The following is a 17,102-nucleotide window of genomic DNA, read 5'->3' on the forward strand; positions in this document are numbered from 1 at the left end:
AGGCGCCAAGAAATACCAGAAGAAAGAACCATAGCATCAATAAAATTATTTGAGTAACAAGATATGGAAACATCAACTTCACTCTTCCAAAACAAACCAAGACCACCACTTCTCCCAATACAATCCACAGAAAAGCAAGAATCAAAACGCAACAAAGAACAAAGGTCATCAAGCTTCATTTTATGAACTAAAGTTTCACAAAGGAACAAAATAACAGGGCGGTAAATTGCAACAAAATCACATAGAGCTTGTACTGTCCGAGGGTTGCCAAGTCCTCGACAGTTCCACGAGAGGAGCTTCATTTCTTCCGGCCATCCTGCTTCACAGGATCGACCGATGTATATTTCTCCGACTGATTGATGGTCGAAGTGGTACCAGATGCAGAATCATTTGGATTAGAAACTACAGCGGTGCTATGAGTTGTAGGAAAAAGTCGTTGTCGTTTTTTAGTCTCATCACTGATACATAAAGCCACATCTTCAACTCCGCCCTCTTCAAAAAAATCAGCTTCCATTTTATCGGAGTTATTGCCTTCGTCAAGATTTGAAGATGTACCATAAAAGGAGTTACGAAAATTTCTCACCACAGTGTTATCTCCTTCCAAAACGGGTGTTGAGTTACTAAGTGTCCAATTTGCTGAAATGTCAGCGACACCAAAGGATCGGATCCAGGAACTCTGTCGTCTCGCTCCACGCCGCACCGGAGCACGAATACTATCATCCCAGGCCAAAATCAGTTCCTCTCTTGGTTTAGATAACCGAAGATCACAGAATGACTCTGTATGACCAATGCGGCCACAGAGAAAGCAAATCGTGAAAACCTTCTCATATTGAAAACGAACATAAGAAACCTCTCCAGACAGAGCAATTAATTTCTTTTTACGTTTGAGAGGCTTCCTAATATCCAGTTTCACTTTGATGCGAAGGTATTCAAAAACAACCTCCATAGATGTCTTAAAATCATATTCCAGATAAGATCCGAGGAAATCACCCAATGCTCTAGCTGTTCCTTCACCCACAATTCCCTTCGGAACATCTCTAATTTGGACCCAAATGTCAGCAAACAATAAAGGGATCTCCAATGGGTTTTCACCACTTTGGATCTGTTGCCAAACGAGAAGATGTTTATTAAAGAACCAAGGACCACCGGAGATAGCCCTGTCCATATCAATCACATTGTAAAAACGGAAGATAAAACGTTTGGCTCCCACTTCCTGAATATCCATTCCGCCTAAAGGATGCCAGAGATCTGCTAGCGTGTGTTTCATAGCCTCAAAGTTGACTCTGCTATAAGTGAGAAACATACCAACCAAACAGAAATTATACGGGTCAACTGGAGGGTGATGAGTTGGAGTAGGAAGGGAAAGCCCAGTCTCCTCCTCCTCAGCGATAGAAAGGTGAGCAAAATTATCTTCCATGGCTGAAACGGGAACAAAGTCAGGCAAGAGGAAAGAGTGATGGTTTCGCTGGGTTGATGGAATAAACAAGATGTGGAAAAGATGGAAGATGGTGATGGTTTCATTGCGACAAAGAACAAGACGTGCACATAGTGGACAGTATCCAAGGCTTGTGAGTGGAAGACAAAGATTCAATGTTTCAAGGCGTGCACATGGCAGACAAGACGTGCACATGGCAGAGAGAAAACTCAGCTTGCGTCTTGGTGGTGAAATCATTTAGCTTTAAATTTTGATCTAGATTACTATCACATTTTATTTTATTTTATTTGATAAAATCATTAATTTAATTCTATTAAAATCATTAAATTTGATCCAGATTAAATAATATTATTAGATAAAATGAAAACAATAAAATATCACAAAGCATTTAATGGGAAAAAAAAAAAGAAAAACAAGAGTCATTATCTTATCCTGTGTGACAAGTTGGCTCTTATGTGCATGGAAAGCAGAAGGTAGCCAAAGCCAATCCTTCGATGACCCCAACCCATATATAGACTGGGTAGAGACAATTGGCAATGCTGATGGTTACTGTTATCGATAAGAAAAAGGAGAGGGAAGTTAAGTTCCATCTCCTGCATTAACCGATGCTTCGTTGGCCATTACAGCCTCCTACATGAAACCAGTAAATTATCCTCTGATTTAAGGGATACATGATCAGTCAAAGGACCACATCTTTTTTTTGTATTGAATTCCTAATTTCTTCCCACTTATTGTAGTATTGTTACATTCCTTTCACACCCACCTAGGTGGCTCCTTTGCTCAACAAAATGTAATTAATCTTAATTAACTCATTCATTCTGCATTAATTACACGACTGCAAAATTAAATACAAGTGAGCAAAAGAGAGGGTCGTTATCGTTCCTGGTCTGCTAATTGTTGATGGGTCACCGTTAGCTGCCCTTGGCAACTTGCAATGAAAGTGTTGTATCATAGAATCATTTAATTGTAACTTCTCAATCTAGTAAAGGACAAATTTGTAAAACTGCCTTTGTGTAATTTATATCTCTTATATTTTGAGACTGAGGAGTACTAAATTTATATAGATTATTTTTAAAAATTTATATTCTTATTTTTATAATCTTATTTATTTGCGCCACAAAATGAATAAATATCGAAGAAAGAGAAAATTACAATATGATTATTTATTTTTTCTGATTTTTTTCCTATATTTAATTTTTTTTTATCTTTTCTATTGAGTGAATAAGAAAAACAAATATTAAAAGAAAGATTAAAATAGTTGTATTTCCCAAACACTCAATTTTATCTTTTTTTTCAAAAGAAAATTGATGTTAGAAAAAAATTTAATAAAACATTTCTGATAAAAGATGAAAAGAAAATAATGCGTGGTCAAAGACCTATTTGACTGGGGTTGGCCTCTTTGAGTCTTGAGAACCCAGGTCAAACATAGTCAATTTCTCGAGAAACTGCCGATAAAATGGCGATTTTAGGAGTTAACGAATTAATTGAGCCGACCGTTAGGAAGGCCTTTCTTATTTCCAAATTTCCCACCGTTTGCATGTTGATTTCAATGCACTCACATTATTTACATCGACTCACCCCAAATCCAGTCCGCTACACCATTCCAACGCGCCCGGATTCACGTGTTCTTCACCGCACATTCCTTTTCTCTTATTTTTCGTTTTTTTTATTTTTATTTTCCCTCTCTTTCAAATAGAAAAGCAAAACAAATGCTAACGATTTATAACAGTTATAAGTTATTGGTTTAACTCTTTTCAATAAAAAAAATTGAATTGTCAAATTATTTTAACTCAGTTAATAATTATTTAATGCACATGTTAACATCTTTATCATTAACGAGAGTCTTCACTGATCACCAGTGTCTTTTTGTGATACAGGCTCGTTAATGCAGACAGTGTTCATTATTTATGCATTTAATACTTAATAATGAGAGTTTACTATTACTATTAGTACTAATCTTCCTGTATTTATTTCATTCTCGTGTCAAAAAATTTTCAAACTGGATCCAATAGATGATGAAGAAGAAGACCGTTCCTCGATGTCCGTGCACAACCCTTTGTGTCCAGTTTAGTTCACAGTAGACTTTTTAACTTGGCTTCCTTCCTTCTCTTACTTTCAAACTCAAAATTTTCTCTCTCTTTCTAGAGTCTTCAGCCCTCACAAATTCCAAGCTTACACCACGGAGACAGCGACATTTTCGTATATGCTTCCCTCTTCCGGATCATAAACAAGAGGAACGTAAAAATTAAACACAACCCCAATATTCACTAAAATGGTTGCTGGGAAAGTGAGGGTGGCAATGGGATTGCAGAAGTCTCCGGCCAATCCTAAAACTGATACGCCGCCAAAACCGCCTGTTCCTTCGCCTAGCTCAGGTAAAAGTTCCTCTCAGAAGGCCGTCTTCTCGCGTTCTTTTGGCGTTTACTTCCCACGATCCTCTGCTCAGGTTCAGCCCCGTCCGCCTGACGTTACTGAACTTTTACGACTGGTGGAAGAGCTCCGGGACAGAGAATCTCGGCTTAAAACTGAGCTTCTCGAGTTTAAGCTTTTGAAAGAGAGCGTTGCAATAGTTCCTGTATTGGAGAATGAGATTTCGACGAAAAATGCGGAGCTTGAAAAGGCAGCGAAAAGGATAGAGTGCTTGGAGAGTGACAACGAGGGACTGAGAACAGAGTTGAGTGAAGCAAAGGTGAAGTTTGAGGAAGAAAAACGGGAAAGTGAAAAGAAAGTTGAGGCATTGGAGGCTGAGATTGTGGAGTTGAAGAAAATGGTGTCGGATAGAGAAGCTGAAGAGCTTTCGTCTTCGCAGAGGTTTCAAGGGTTAATGGACTTCTCAACGAAGTCGAATCTGATCAGGAATTTGAAAAAAGGGGTGAAATGTACAGACATTTTAACTGCAAACCATGACTGTCAAAACCAAAAGTCCGAAATGTTAGATTTGAAGAGGGAAGAGGTAGAAATTGAAAGACCGAGGCACTCGAGGTGCAACTCGGAGGAACTCGCTGAGTCGACTCTTTCTAATCTGAGATCTCGTGTTCCCAGGATTCCTAAACCACCACCAAAACGGTCATCATCGGCTAACTCATTAACATCTTCAACATTATCTAACAGCTCTGATCAATCCGTTTCAGCACCACCGGCACCTCCACCTCCGCCTCCACCCCCTCCACCAGCCGCAGTAAAGCCAGCTGCCCCTCCGCCACCTCCGCCACTTCCTAAAGGGATGAGAATGGGACCAGCAAAGGTCAGGAGAGTGCCAGAGGTGGTGGAGTTCTATCACTCTCTGATGCGGAGGGATTCGCGGAGAGAGTCTGGTGCCGGAACGGCGGATTCATTACCAGCTACGACCAATGCTCGTGACATGATTGGGGAAATCGAAAATAGGTCGGCGCATTTGCTGGCGGTAAGTGCTGTTTTTCCGGTTAGGTACTTTTAAGTTACGTGATATTTACGGAAATTGCCACTGTGATTGTTTTGCAGTGACAACTGACAGGTCTAGTGACTTTATTGCTGCCCCTACTTTCTTTTAGTTCTGGATTTTATTGTTTCTTGTGAGATAAGACAGTGTTTAGATTCGAAATTGGTGTTTCAAATTAAAAAACGCAAAAGGTGTAAACTTTGATGGCAAACTGGACAATTTGCATCCAATATTTGAATAATGTTTTAGTTCATGGCTCGAGGTCAATTAGTCTAACAATTAGCAATTAGGAGCTAATTATATGTTTAATTTTCTTAATTTTTTAAGTTTTGCTTCAATTATATTGTTACATTAATTAAGACATATCATGCTTTCTTAGCATATTTCATCATTTTACAGATAAAAACCGATGTAGAAACTCAGGGTGAGTTTATAAGGTTTTTGATCAAAGAAGTAGAAACTGCTGCATTCACAGACATTGAAGATGTGGTGCCTTTTGTTAAATGGCTCGACGATGAGCTATCTTATCTGGTAAATCTTTGAGTTCCCTTGAAAAACCACAACTTTACAGTAATAATTCAGCAAAATTTTGTGCTACTCTGTTGTTTAGAGGCTAAATCATGTTGCTTTACTGATTAGGTTGATGAAAGAGCTGTGCTTAAGCACTTTGACTGGCCAGAGCAGAAGGCAGATGCGTTGCGTGAGGCTGCATTTGGTTATTGTGATCTCAAGAAGTTAGAATCTGAGGCCTCATCATTTCGTGATGATGCTCGCCAGCCATGCAGTCATGCTCTCAAGAAAATGCAGGCTTTGCTTGAAAAGTAATAACTTTTTTTGCAACCCAATTTGTATTTTCAACTTGATATCATAGGCATTACAGTTAACATTGGTCGTTTTCTTGTGTTTTGTTTCACAGATTAGAGCACGGTGTTTATAATCTATCGAGAATGAGAGAATCAGCAACAAAAAGATACAAAGGGTTTCAAATACCAATGGATTGGATGCTTGAGACAGGAATTGTAAGCCAGGTAATTGGATGCTTGTAATTACCTTTGTTGTCTTTAGCATAAAAGAGACGATACCTGGCCAGCTCTCCACGGAGTCGGACAATAATTGTTCACTCTAGCAATTGACATTTCATGGACATGTAATTACAATAACACCCATCCAAGCAAGCAAATCCCACTTCTTGAAAATCTAGAATTGGCTCAAGTAAGATGGTCCCCTTCAGATGAATCATGGTTCTACATATTGGAGAGGCCAACTAAACTTGCTTTTTACACAATCCACTATGTATTACTATACAAAGAATAGTGGGTTACTATATGACAAAAGAAAGGTTAGATATTGCCTTATTTTTATCTGCCCAAGCCTGCATGCGCACATGTGAATTCCCAGATCTGTAAAATGCGTTTGCTTGTCTGCTTCTTTTTAACTTTGGATTTATTAATAAAGATTCTCCATTTTTGACCCTATAGGCATGCTTTTTCTTGTAATGCTAGGATATGTTGCTAAACCGCATCTGGATTTTAATAAATTAGGATTAACGAAGAACTAAAATTTCTTGTCACTAAATAAAGAAAGATCTAAATGAGGATACAAAACAATTTTCCTGTTTTCACCGGTCAAACAATGCATCTGTCTTATATATTTTTGTTCTATAATAATGTCTTTTTTTTCCTGATTAGTCTCAATGCATGTCTTTTTGAAGCTTAATAATGCCTGATTAATTTCCTAAATGAGGATAGGAACAAATTTCCTGTTTAAGCTGAATTATGCCTGATTATTTGTGATGACCTTAATTTACTGTACCTTGGTTGGCTGATTTAATTTACTGTACCTTGGTTGGCTGCTAGCTAACTAATTACCACATGTAATCGCAGATCAAGTTAGCTTCGGTAAAACTAGCAATGAAGTATATGAAAAGAGTATCTGCAGAGCTTGAAAGTGTTGGTGGTGGACCTGATGAAGAAGAGCTGATAGTTCAAGGCGTTAGATTTGCTTTCCGGGTACATCAGGTAAAAAATCACCGTTAATCATTTATGTTTAACAGCTGTGTTTAATGCATTGTAATGAGAGGTTAATGAATGTGCTTGATATGTTGCCAGTTTGCTGGAGGTTTTGACGTGGAAACAATGAGGGCATTCCAAGAGCTAAGAGATAAAGCAAGATCCTGTCATGTACAATGCCAAAACCAACAACAGAAATTACTATCCAGGTCTACACCTTGCTAATCTGTAGCAAACTCAGCTTCAGAATTTCTGCCATTTTTTTTTGATTGTTGTAAAGATAGAACATCATGTATGTTAATACAATGGCTGCGGCCATCTCGGAATGAAGATTTATCATTCATCAATCCATTCTTTTCTTTTCTCTTCTATAAAACTTGTTTCTTATATTTCTCTTGGAACACTGATTTTGCTGTTGCCATTGGTCTAAACCAAGCAAAATATTTACTTAGACCGGATTTATAATCGATCAAACTAATGAAAATAAAATAATATAATTTGGCTAACAAATCAATTGTGAAAAAAAATAAAAAATTTTACTGATCAAACTAGTTTTTCTTTCCGGAGTCTCGAATTATTTATTAAATTTTATCAAGTGACTGACTTCAACGGTTTACCTGTGTAAAGAGATAAAGTGATATGAGGCGAAGACTTCATTAATTTTGGGTTCAGTGGTTTCAGCCATATTCAAGTTATCTTTGTCTTTTTTGTCCGGTTCGATTCAGTCTTTCAAATTTTATCGATCTTTCTGATAAAAAAAGTATATATTTCTGTCAAATGTATTAAATTTTTCTAAAATATTATATATTTAATTTGTAATTAATCCATGAATAATTTCATTTCGGATCAATTAAGTTGTGAATCGGCAATATTTTTGTCTTTTGTCTATCTTACCGTTGGGCGTTAACGTTGGTTAATTAATAAAAAAAAAAAAATGGGGAAAAAGACGAAGAGCTGACTAGCATGATCTGATGGTACTAACTGCTAACTGCTAATTAATAGAGTAGTGTTGACAGAGAAGATGACGACGTACTCAATCTTAAATTTGCCACTTCCCTTTAACTTCACCGACTATCGATCTCTGAATCGCCATACTTCTATCATTTACCCATTAAATTCGACAAAACCATCTCTCTCCCCCCAAGCTCTTCGAGTTTCGCGCCTTTGCAACTGCAAAGCCACAGCAACGCCCATGGAAGTTACTGCAGTCGATAGCACCGGTAGCGGAAACCCACCCATGAAGCTATTGTTTGTGGAGATGGGCGTTGGCTATGATCAACATGGGTATGATATTTGTTATGTGCCTTTTCTTGATAACTCTATATTGTCGTTCTACCATCAAAGAATTCTTTGTTTGGTTACTCAAATTGGTCCAATTATATGAGAAACTGTGAGTTCATTCTTTTTATTGGTGTAAAATTGTTGTTTTAGGCAAGATATTACAGCAGCAGCTATGCGAGCATGCAGGGATGCCATTTCTTCCAATTCGATTCCTGCATTTCGCAGAGGTATTTCACTTCATCAATTCATTATATACCCGTTCAGTTTGTTTGAATGTGACTGTAATGCTTACTGCAAGAGATTACAAACATTTTTTTGTGATGTGCATAGAGCTCGGATTTGATAAATTGGGCCGATAAGTTACTTTTTTTTTTTTTTTCTTAGCAACTTAAATGCCATATATTCAGGACGCAGAATCGTTCCTAATAAATTCAAGCATAATGTCGTCTAAAAATTTCAGCATTAAATTAATCGACTTTTTGCTACTATACCATACGTTTCCATACTCTTCCGTTATCTTTTTAGTATTTGGTCCTAAAACTTCGTACAAATGTGTAGGTCCAATTATTGAAGGAAAGGCATAGATTTTCACTTTTGAGTGTTTATTAGATATCAAGGGTTGTGCTGCCGTGGTCTTATGAGCCCTATCACAGGGCAGAACCTTGCCAGTTTCTCTGTAGGTTCATCTGATGCACTCTCATAACAGTTGTTTCACTTTCTATAACAAGGATGAAAATTGATGCAGGGTCCATACCCGGGGTTTCATTTGAACAAATGAAGCTGCAAATCAAACTAGGAGTTCCACATTCTCTCCAGCAATCCTTGGATATTGAAAGGGTCAAGTCTGTCTTTCCTTAGTAAGCACCGAACCTAAATGGATGCAAAACTTTATGTTGTTGCCTCTTTGATGTTTAGCATTGCTGGTTTCTGCTCTCTGAGATGAGAATGTTTTCTTTTCGAGGAAAAGAACAAAGTTTTATTATAATTTAACTGCATAGCTTGTAAACATTGTGATCACAAATCAAGTCAATTATTTTGACTGTTAAGATTACTATCATGCCAGCAATAGTAAACTGTGCAGTAGAGTATCCAGGGTGTTTGAAATGAAACTCCTTACTGATGTGATGTCCATTGTTACAAATTTATGGAAAGCATGAAGAGATTTACCATATTTTTGGTGCATCTTGTGATTGATTGAAATCAACCCTTTCTTAGCTTCTAATTACTGATTATTACAATCCCCACTGCAGGGAAAAGGAATTATATAGCAGAATGCGCTAGGGTAACTAAAATGTCTTGTTTTATTAGTGTGATTAGACTTATTTGGAGCAAATACACTTGTGGAGATTGAAATAAGGGGAAATTATTCTTTCTGAAGTCAAGTGTGTCTCTTTTTCATAAGGATGGTATTATGTCCATGTTTGCACAAGACGTAGTTATATCTCCTGCTAGAATTGCTGTCTGAAACAGATCCATGTGAAATTTAAACATTGATATTGATGTTTTCTTGTCTCTGTTAAGACATGCTGCTTTTGCTGCACACAGATATGAGGAAGTGAGAAGTCTTTTTTGATATCTGTGCATGATTTCTATTGCTACATGAGCTTTTAGAATAGTGATTGTGTTCTTATTTTTGTTTTTGCTTCTTTTAACACTGCAGTGGGAAGATTCTAAATGTTGAAGTTGTGGATGGCGGATTAATATGCTCAAGTGGTGTGTGTGTTGAGGAAATGGGAGATAAGAATGAAGATTGTTACATAGTGAATGCTGCAGTATATGTTGGCTACTAGTTTTGTACCCATGTTCTCTTTCCAGTGCTTTGTGAGGTTGGTTTCGGTTCTTACCATGGACTCGCTATTTTTTATTTAATTCATTGAACCCTTCAAATTTAGTGGATGGTCATATACAGTCCATTCAATGATTTTGTTTCTTGTCATATGCCAAAATTTATTTTCCCTTTGATTTTCTACTTGTTTTTTCTGCCCTTGATTTGATAATGTTTTTCAAAAGAATAAAAAATCATATCATAACTCAAGAAATAAAAGGACTAAGACAGACTTTAGTGGCAGAGTATTGGGAAAATTGAAATTGAGAAAATTTTTTGGAATTATATGTGGAGTATAAAGATATCATGTCTTGGTTGACTTTTTGGGGGAACATATACACCAAATCTTAGCTTAGTTGGTTTTTTGGTATATAGTGCTATTGAATTGGGGTACATGACATGTCGGTCTGCTTTTGTTTCTATGGAGTGCTACTCACCAGTATAGTACCGTGCAAAAACTGTGTTGGATCTCCGCATCTTGGCGCAGAAATATTTAGTCAGATGATAAATTCTACAAAAGACAAGTTAGCCATTGTCTAGATTAATGATTCAAATGATTGCACTTACTCTATGAGAAACCGTGACCTGTGGTGCTTGTTCACCTCTTTGCAGATAGCAAAAACTGGTGCTTTTGGCTGAAATGAGGATGGAGTTTGGTGTATTGCAACAGGTGCTATCCTTTACTCCTGCTGCTTTTTGGACAAATGATGTTTTTGATGATACTAATATCTCTATGACTTATCTTGTTTTCTTAAACTAAAATCATAATATCACTTTGGAAGATATTTTTTCCAGAATAACATTGCTATGATATCCGTGTTTTGGCATGTTAAAGACCCTATAATTTTTTTTGGAACCCATTTGTTCAAGTTTCTTTCAGTTTTCTTATGTAGAAACCACTTCAAATAATGAGAGAACATGATGTTACAATGGAAGATTTAAGAATCAGAACGCTTGAGAAATGTCCACTAAGCTGGAATGTGAAAGTATTACAATTGAAAACATATGTAAAGTTTAATGAAACACCAGTACAAATCCAATGATAATTGAATAGACTTAAGTTTAGGCCACAATGAGTATTTACTTCCCCTACATAAATCACTAATTCACAAGAAACCCTTTGAATCCTATCAATTCTTCACTTTTAGAGCAATTATTGTGATCGAGAAAATCAATCACTTTGCAATTGATTTCTGCCGCCTTATTAAACCACCCTACAAGACTATATGAGAAATTCTTTCACCTTCCTAAATATACAATCATGTGAAAAGGTAAAAACTAAACTGTAAGTTTTTAGTCTTGACCTTCACATGATAAGAGCTGCATATAGGAGTTGGTTCCAAATATCAGGTAATCCAGGAAGGCACCAGTGGCTGCAGTCTGTGCCAGAGCCTTCACCACTATAAGTGGAAGGGTGAGCATCTTTTCTTAATTGTGAGAGTGTTGTTATATCTAGTAGATAAATTGGTTTCTTCATTGTACTTATAACCTGGTTTACCACTGCAACTGCCGGTGGTGCACCACCGGGATATGTAGAGCCTGATAATGGCTGTGCTTCTCCATAACAATTCTTCCTTGGTTGATTCCAATCCCTGCCCCTGTTTTTTAGTAGAGAACAGTTAGTTTTATATTTGTTAGTTCTTTTTTCTGTAACATTGCAAGAGTTCATGTCCTTCACTTACTCATAATGGGTGGGAGAAATCCCTTGGAAAAATACTTTGGTTTTGGAAGGATCAACATTGAGATCAACCCATTTAGCCCATGTTGATAACCCTTTATAAAATGCCTCTAGTCGGTTCATATCTTTATACAGCGCAGGTCCATCCCTCATATAGTCCCATCTGCATTTCCCAACCATTAAAAACAGAGGAACAGGAAGTCTTAGAGTATGTTTTGTTATTTTTAAAGTTAATTTGACATGTTTGATCGTAGTAGAAGTTGCAAGTAGAGAGCTGAGCTTAGAAGAACATACGGTTGAGATTTTCCGGTGTGAGTCCACCAGTGCCAGGAGTTGAAGATGAGCATATCCATCCCTTTCCAAGCTTTACCAGCTTCTATAGAGTCAAGCAGTAGTACTCTTCCAGCACTCTCCTTCACTATGTCAACTAAATATGGGGTCCTATACATGAACAGAGTTACTCCATAGTCCTGCACGCAACAAATACACTTACTAATTAAGCCTCCAAGATTTCGATTATTGAGTGCTTAATTGTCTCATAATCACTCACAAGCTTCATAGTAGCCATTCACTTTTCTTAGTAGTGGGGACTTCAGTATTTAAGTACTCACGTGAAAATAAAATATACAAGAGCCTAATTAAATTGATTAAGCTTTTTCCTTTTTTAGGAAGAATAATACATAAATTGAAGATTGAAGAAGGCAACCAAAATCTATCTAGGGCTTAGGGCTGTATTATCATTGTTTTTGAACTAGGTATTGTCCGTGGGTTTGGCATGCTAATGCTATATCTAATTATGAGATTCGATTAAAATAAAAAATTAATAACATTAATGGGAATTAATTAATTAATTAAGTAATTATGCACAGCCGCATATCCAAAATCACAGGCTGGCAGCCTTTTATCACAGTTGTCAATTCGCATTGTTGATGGGTTGACTCATTTTGTCTTGGGACCTAGGTGGCAGGTGAGGTGCCACCTAAACTTTTTTTTTTAAAAAAAAAAATACACAATATTGTATATTTGCCTGCTTTAAAAATTGATTTTTTTATAGTCAATAATATATAGTTGCATCCATCTCAATAATTTTGACTTGTTTGATCCCTTATTAATAAAAATAAAAATAAAAATAAAAACTTATCTTCTTAATGCAAACTCCTATTTTTCTCTCTCTTTTTTTTTTTTTTTGTAATTTTTTGGATATGGAATTAGAAGAAAGGAACAGCACTATTTGAATCTCCTGCCTCCTTTTACTTTGCTTTTTTTTTTTTTATTATTATTTTTTTTATCTTTTTGGCTTTTTCTTTTTTGTTACTGGAATAAAACAGTGAACTTTTTCAGCCTCTAAACTGCGGTCAATTATTTTACCTGAGTTAAGCTCTCTCCATGCAGAAAATATGTTCTAAAAATGCTATCATACTTAAAAAAGAAAAAGAAATTCTAATGTTAAAATTCTCTCATTGCCATAATTATAAAAGTGTTATATAATAATGCGTAAAAGCAAAAATATTTGAAAATATGAATACATCTTTTCTCAAAAGTATAACAAACGAATAATTGAACAATAAAAATATTAAATGAAATTAAAATTTAAAAAAAAAAAGTAAAGTAAAAGACAAAAGATGCAAACTTAATTATTGTGTAAAATAAAAACCAATAAAACAAGAAGAGCCAAAAATAAAGATAAAGATCTGATAAACTCACCTCAAAGGTTACAGAATGGAGTGAATCTTGGTTCACTCTACTGGTCTTGGCATTTGGCACCGACGCATGAATCATGCAGGATAGCGATTCCCACATATTCAGACTCAGTGAGTCACCCACGAACATTATCTGCTTCCCACTCCACCTCCTCAAAAAATCCACACCGTCGAACCTATTTAATTAAAAACACACCCAAATTTCTGTAAAGAAAGCAAATCAACAAATAGGAAAAATTTTGTCTTTTTTTCTTTTTCTTATTTCTTTATAACCAAATAAAGAAAAAAGAGTCATATGAATACAATAAATGCTGGGGAAATTAAAAAGAAAAAGAAAAGAAAATACCTGGGTAAGTTGCAAGAATCGGGTTGCCAAGAGTACTTAAGATATTGAGTATCGGGTCTGCCATATTTTTGGCAATCGAACTCAGCGTCAATGAAAGGACAAGCTGAAGAATCATAAAAAGGATAAGATGAATCAACTACCCATTTCCCTTGGAACAAATTGCAACCACTCACTTGCTTTCTCCCTCTCAGTAATCTGGTCACATTGTACACTTGCTGCTCTGTTCTTGCTTCTTTAAAAAATGCAGCTAAAACCAGAATTACTTGAAACAGAACAGAACTCAGAACCTTGCACCTATAACCCATTTCTTGGAATTGAGAGAAGTTCACTGTGAATTGGGTTTATATATAAGTAGGAGGAGAGAGAGAGGTGGGGACTATGGCTAGGGTGGGTTCACATGATTGTGTGAAAGAGAAGCGCTGGTTTTTTTTTAAAGAAAAAAAAATTATATTTTGTGGTTTTTGATTTTTCAGAAATTATCTGACATGAGTCGGGGAACTCCTGGAAGTATTACTGAGAAAGAGTAACGTGGAAGGTGTTGGCGTTGAAATTCTAACAAGAAATGTTCTTTTGAAATCCACTGGTCTGCATGTCACGGGCATACTAATCATCTACTCGTGAAACTGCACATGGTTAAACCCATGTGTTTGTGTTTTAATATTATTTTAATTTAAAATAATACCACCATTATTTAATCTTAATTTTAATTTTCTTCTTTTTTTTTCTTTCTAAAAAAAAAAAAAAAAAAAACATATATGGCCAAGCCAACCATATTTTGCTAGCTTTACACATGATTGGATTTAATGTATTTCTATTGCCAACATGCTTTACTCTCCCTTATTGATAATAAAATCCTATTTTATTTACTTGCAATAAATATATTTATATGTAAGGAATATATCAAAATTTTGCCTTAATTTTTATTCGTCGGGAGGTTTAATAGATTGAAATAACATTGCGAGCTACAACATGGTAGATCTCTTCCAAACTCACTAAATTAATAAAAAGTTTATGTCACACTTAATTGATATAAATTTGTTCTGAATCACTACTTCAATTTAAGCAAAATCAATATAATTTGAAATACATTATTTCAAATTTTACACAAGGAAAATAGAAATTATAAATTTATAGAAATGGAAAGAGAGAGTTTGAATCTAAGACAACATCAACATTGTTGTTGTAACTAGGCATGGTCTGCATGAGATGTGCAAATTGGCATTAAAAGAAACCAATCAACAAGCTATTAAGACAAATATTTAGCGCAAAGCATAAGTTGACGTTTCACAGAAGCTACAAATGCAATATTAAATACGACATGACCGGTGGATGATAAACTGTTTGGCACTAAGCACAATTTTAACAAATTAAGAAAAATAATGGAGATTTTGTTGAATGGCTATTATTTAGACAAGTAGGTCATTTCACAAATATTAACAATAAAGTTTCTTATTTCTATATATATTCCATTTAACTGATAAGCTGAAAGTGGTGATCCATCAAATCTTTAACAAATCCAACTGAAATTTTTTTTAAAAATAACACATCAAAATATAGTAACCAGCAATTACGTACACAGTTCGAGAATAAATTTAAGTTAGAATCTCTTTTTTCTTGATATTCAATAAATGTATAAACGACTTGACAATAAATCCAAATTTAAATTTCTTTTTTCTCAATATTCAAAAAAAGTATACCTTTCAAAAAAAAAAAAAAAAATGAAGAATGCAATTGACACAAGCTAACTGATCATACATCAAAAGTGTTCAGAAGATGAAACAATAATTTAAAATAAAAATCTTGCAGACACAGGACCCACATTTTTAATTTTGCATGTTTTCTGTGAGGAGATTAATTAATGTATAATATACTTAATCAATCTATAATCATTAATCTCATTAATAATTCTATTTTGATTGGTTATATTAATTTTTAATTTAAATCTAAATTCTATTCAAATAAAATAAAAAATTATATATTATATATTCTGTAAAGTATATATATTAAATATTATAATATTGTTCGATTCCAACTTTCTTATAATTGGAACCGATACTTTTTATTAATATAATATTAAATGATGTATAATGTATGTATTAAATATGGCAATACTATTTGATGGATACTAAATAAGATATATATTAAATGTGGTAAGAATTAATTTTAACATGTTGAAAAGAATTCTTTTTCCTAAAAAAAAATAACTTTCAAAATTAATTATATGTTCATAGAAAAAAGTAAAATGAAAAAAATATTAAAATTAAAAATAATGTTCTAAAACAATGATTATATATTAATTATTATAACAGTTATTTACTTATAATATAATTTCTATAATATAAATTAAAAATATAAGAAGTCAAGTTAAAGTAATTCTTACTTTGAGAAAATTTATAATTTATTATTTTTAAAGGAGAAAAATAAATACAAAAATTGATAAAGACAATGAGAATTACTTTTTAAATTAGTCATTCAATTATTATTTTAAATATATATATTTGTTTCTACTCGCCGTAAAGCGCAAAACAAGGGACCTGTTGAACTCTCTTACCGAAGTTCCATTCTAATCCATTGAAGTTGAACTCTTGAAATTTTCAATTTGATTGCAATAAACTAATGAACTCAGATATATTGTTTTTTATAACTTAATTAAGGATATAGTCCCATTAATTTGATTTGCACTGTATTATTTAATTATTCTATTAAATTCACCATTAATCACAAGGATAAATAGTATAACAGAGATTGAAAAGGGAATTGTGATTAGTTTATATATATGAGGCACATAGAATCTTGAAACCAGAATACCGAATATGGGATGAATAAAGGAAGCAGAAAATATTTTTGTCAGCAGAAAAAGACAGCCCGTGAGATATAAATACTGCATATTATGGGGCACCAAAAGCAGAGTTTCAGTTGCATAAGGAGACTCCGTGAGAACGAGCCATCCTCACTTTTTTTTTGTTGGCTCGTCTTTGGATTTTAGCAAAAAGTTTTAACTCTGGAAGCGGTCAAGCTCTGGCACTGGGCCTAACGACATTCTCTTGTAAGGTCACTAGGTCCCACTGCTATGAGACCTGTGTCTTTTCTTTTTCAACCATTTGTCATCACCGGTTATGCTAGTCGGCCATATATGAAATCAAGATGTGCTCTTTTACGTGTGCTGAAAGTAGGGTATTTTATCTTTTCAAACAAACAGAAAAAAAAAAAAAAGTTTTATGTCAATTAGATGTATTTTAATTAATTTTTTTATTAATATAAAGAGCGAAATATCTCGAAAATTGAATTTCTAATCATATGAAAATTGTTTTGAATTTACATGAATAAAGCCGAATGAGCGAGGACCATATTTTATAATATTTTCTTTTACAAAACTATGATTTTTTTTTTTTCAATTCTAATAAGACGAG

The 17,102-nt window shown here is 34.6% G+C and overlaps 3 protein-coding genes across 3 annotated transcripts; 2 read left to right on the forward strand and 1 right to left on the reverse strand.

Annotated features, from left to right (window-relative positions):
• Positions 1-3,421: 3,421 nt before the first annotated feature.
• Positions 3,422-7,209, forward strand: LOC105649646 (Tetratricopeptide repeat (TPR)-like superfamily protein). The gene is made up of 6 exons (XM_012236355.3): positions 3,422-4,838; positions 5,253-5,384; positions 5,493-5,674; positions 5,770-5,881; positions 6,737-6,871; positions 6,962-7,209. The coding sequence occupies exons 1-6, from the start codon at positions 3,708-3,710 to the stop codon at positions 7,085-7,087; spliced, it is 1,818 nt and encodes a 605-aa protein (XP_012091745.1). The 5' UTR covers positions 3,422-3,707; the 3' UTR covers positions 7,088-7,209.
• Positions 7,210-7,803: 594 nt separating this feature from the next.
• LOC105649649 (50S ribosomal protein L34) lies at positions 7,804-10,795 on the forward strand. Its single transcript, XM_089716131.1, has 5 exons — positions 7,804-8,146; positions 8,294-8,370; positions 8,889-9,000; positions 9,804-9,969; positions 10,581-10,795. The coding sequence occupies exons 1-4, from the start codon at positions 7,884-7,886 to the stop codon at positions 9,931-9,933; spliced, it is 582 nt and encodes a 193-aa protein (XP_089572257.1). The 5' UTR covers positions 7,804-7,883; the 3' UTR covers positions 9,934-9,969; positions 10,581-10,795.
• A 110-nt stretch (positions 10,796-10,905) lies between these two features.
• Positions 10,906-14,218, reverse strand: TBL38 (TRICHOME BIREFRINGENCE-LIKE 38). The gene is made up of 5 exons (XM_089716130.1): positions 13,693-14,218; positions 13,351-13,522; positions 11,941-12,116; positions 11,651-11,809; positions 10,906-11,566 (listed from the first exon to the last, which is right to left on the reverse strand). Exons 1-5 carry the CDS (start codon positions 13,995-13,997, stop codon positions 11,275-11,277), a joined length of 1,104 nt encoding a protein of 367 aa, XP_089572256.1. The 5' UTR covers positions 13,998-14,218; the 3' UTR covers positions 10,906-11,274.
• Positions 14,219-17,102: the final 2,884 nt, after the last annotated feature.

The sequence above is a fragment of the Jatropha curcas genome, chromosome 11 (assembly GCF_041381405.1).
Source record: "Jatropha curcas cultivar XTBG-Jc1 chromosome 11, XTBG_Jcur_1.0, whole genome shotgun sequence".
NCBI lineage: Eukaryota > Viridiplantae > Streptophyta > Magnoliopsida > Malpighiales > Euphorbiaceae > Jatropha > Jatropha curcas.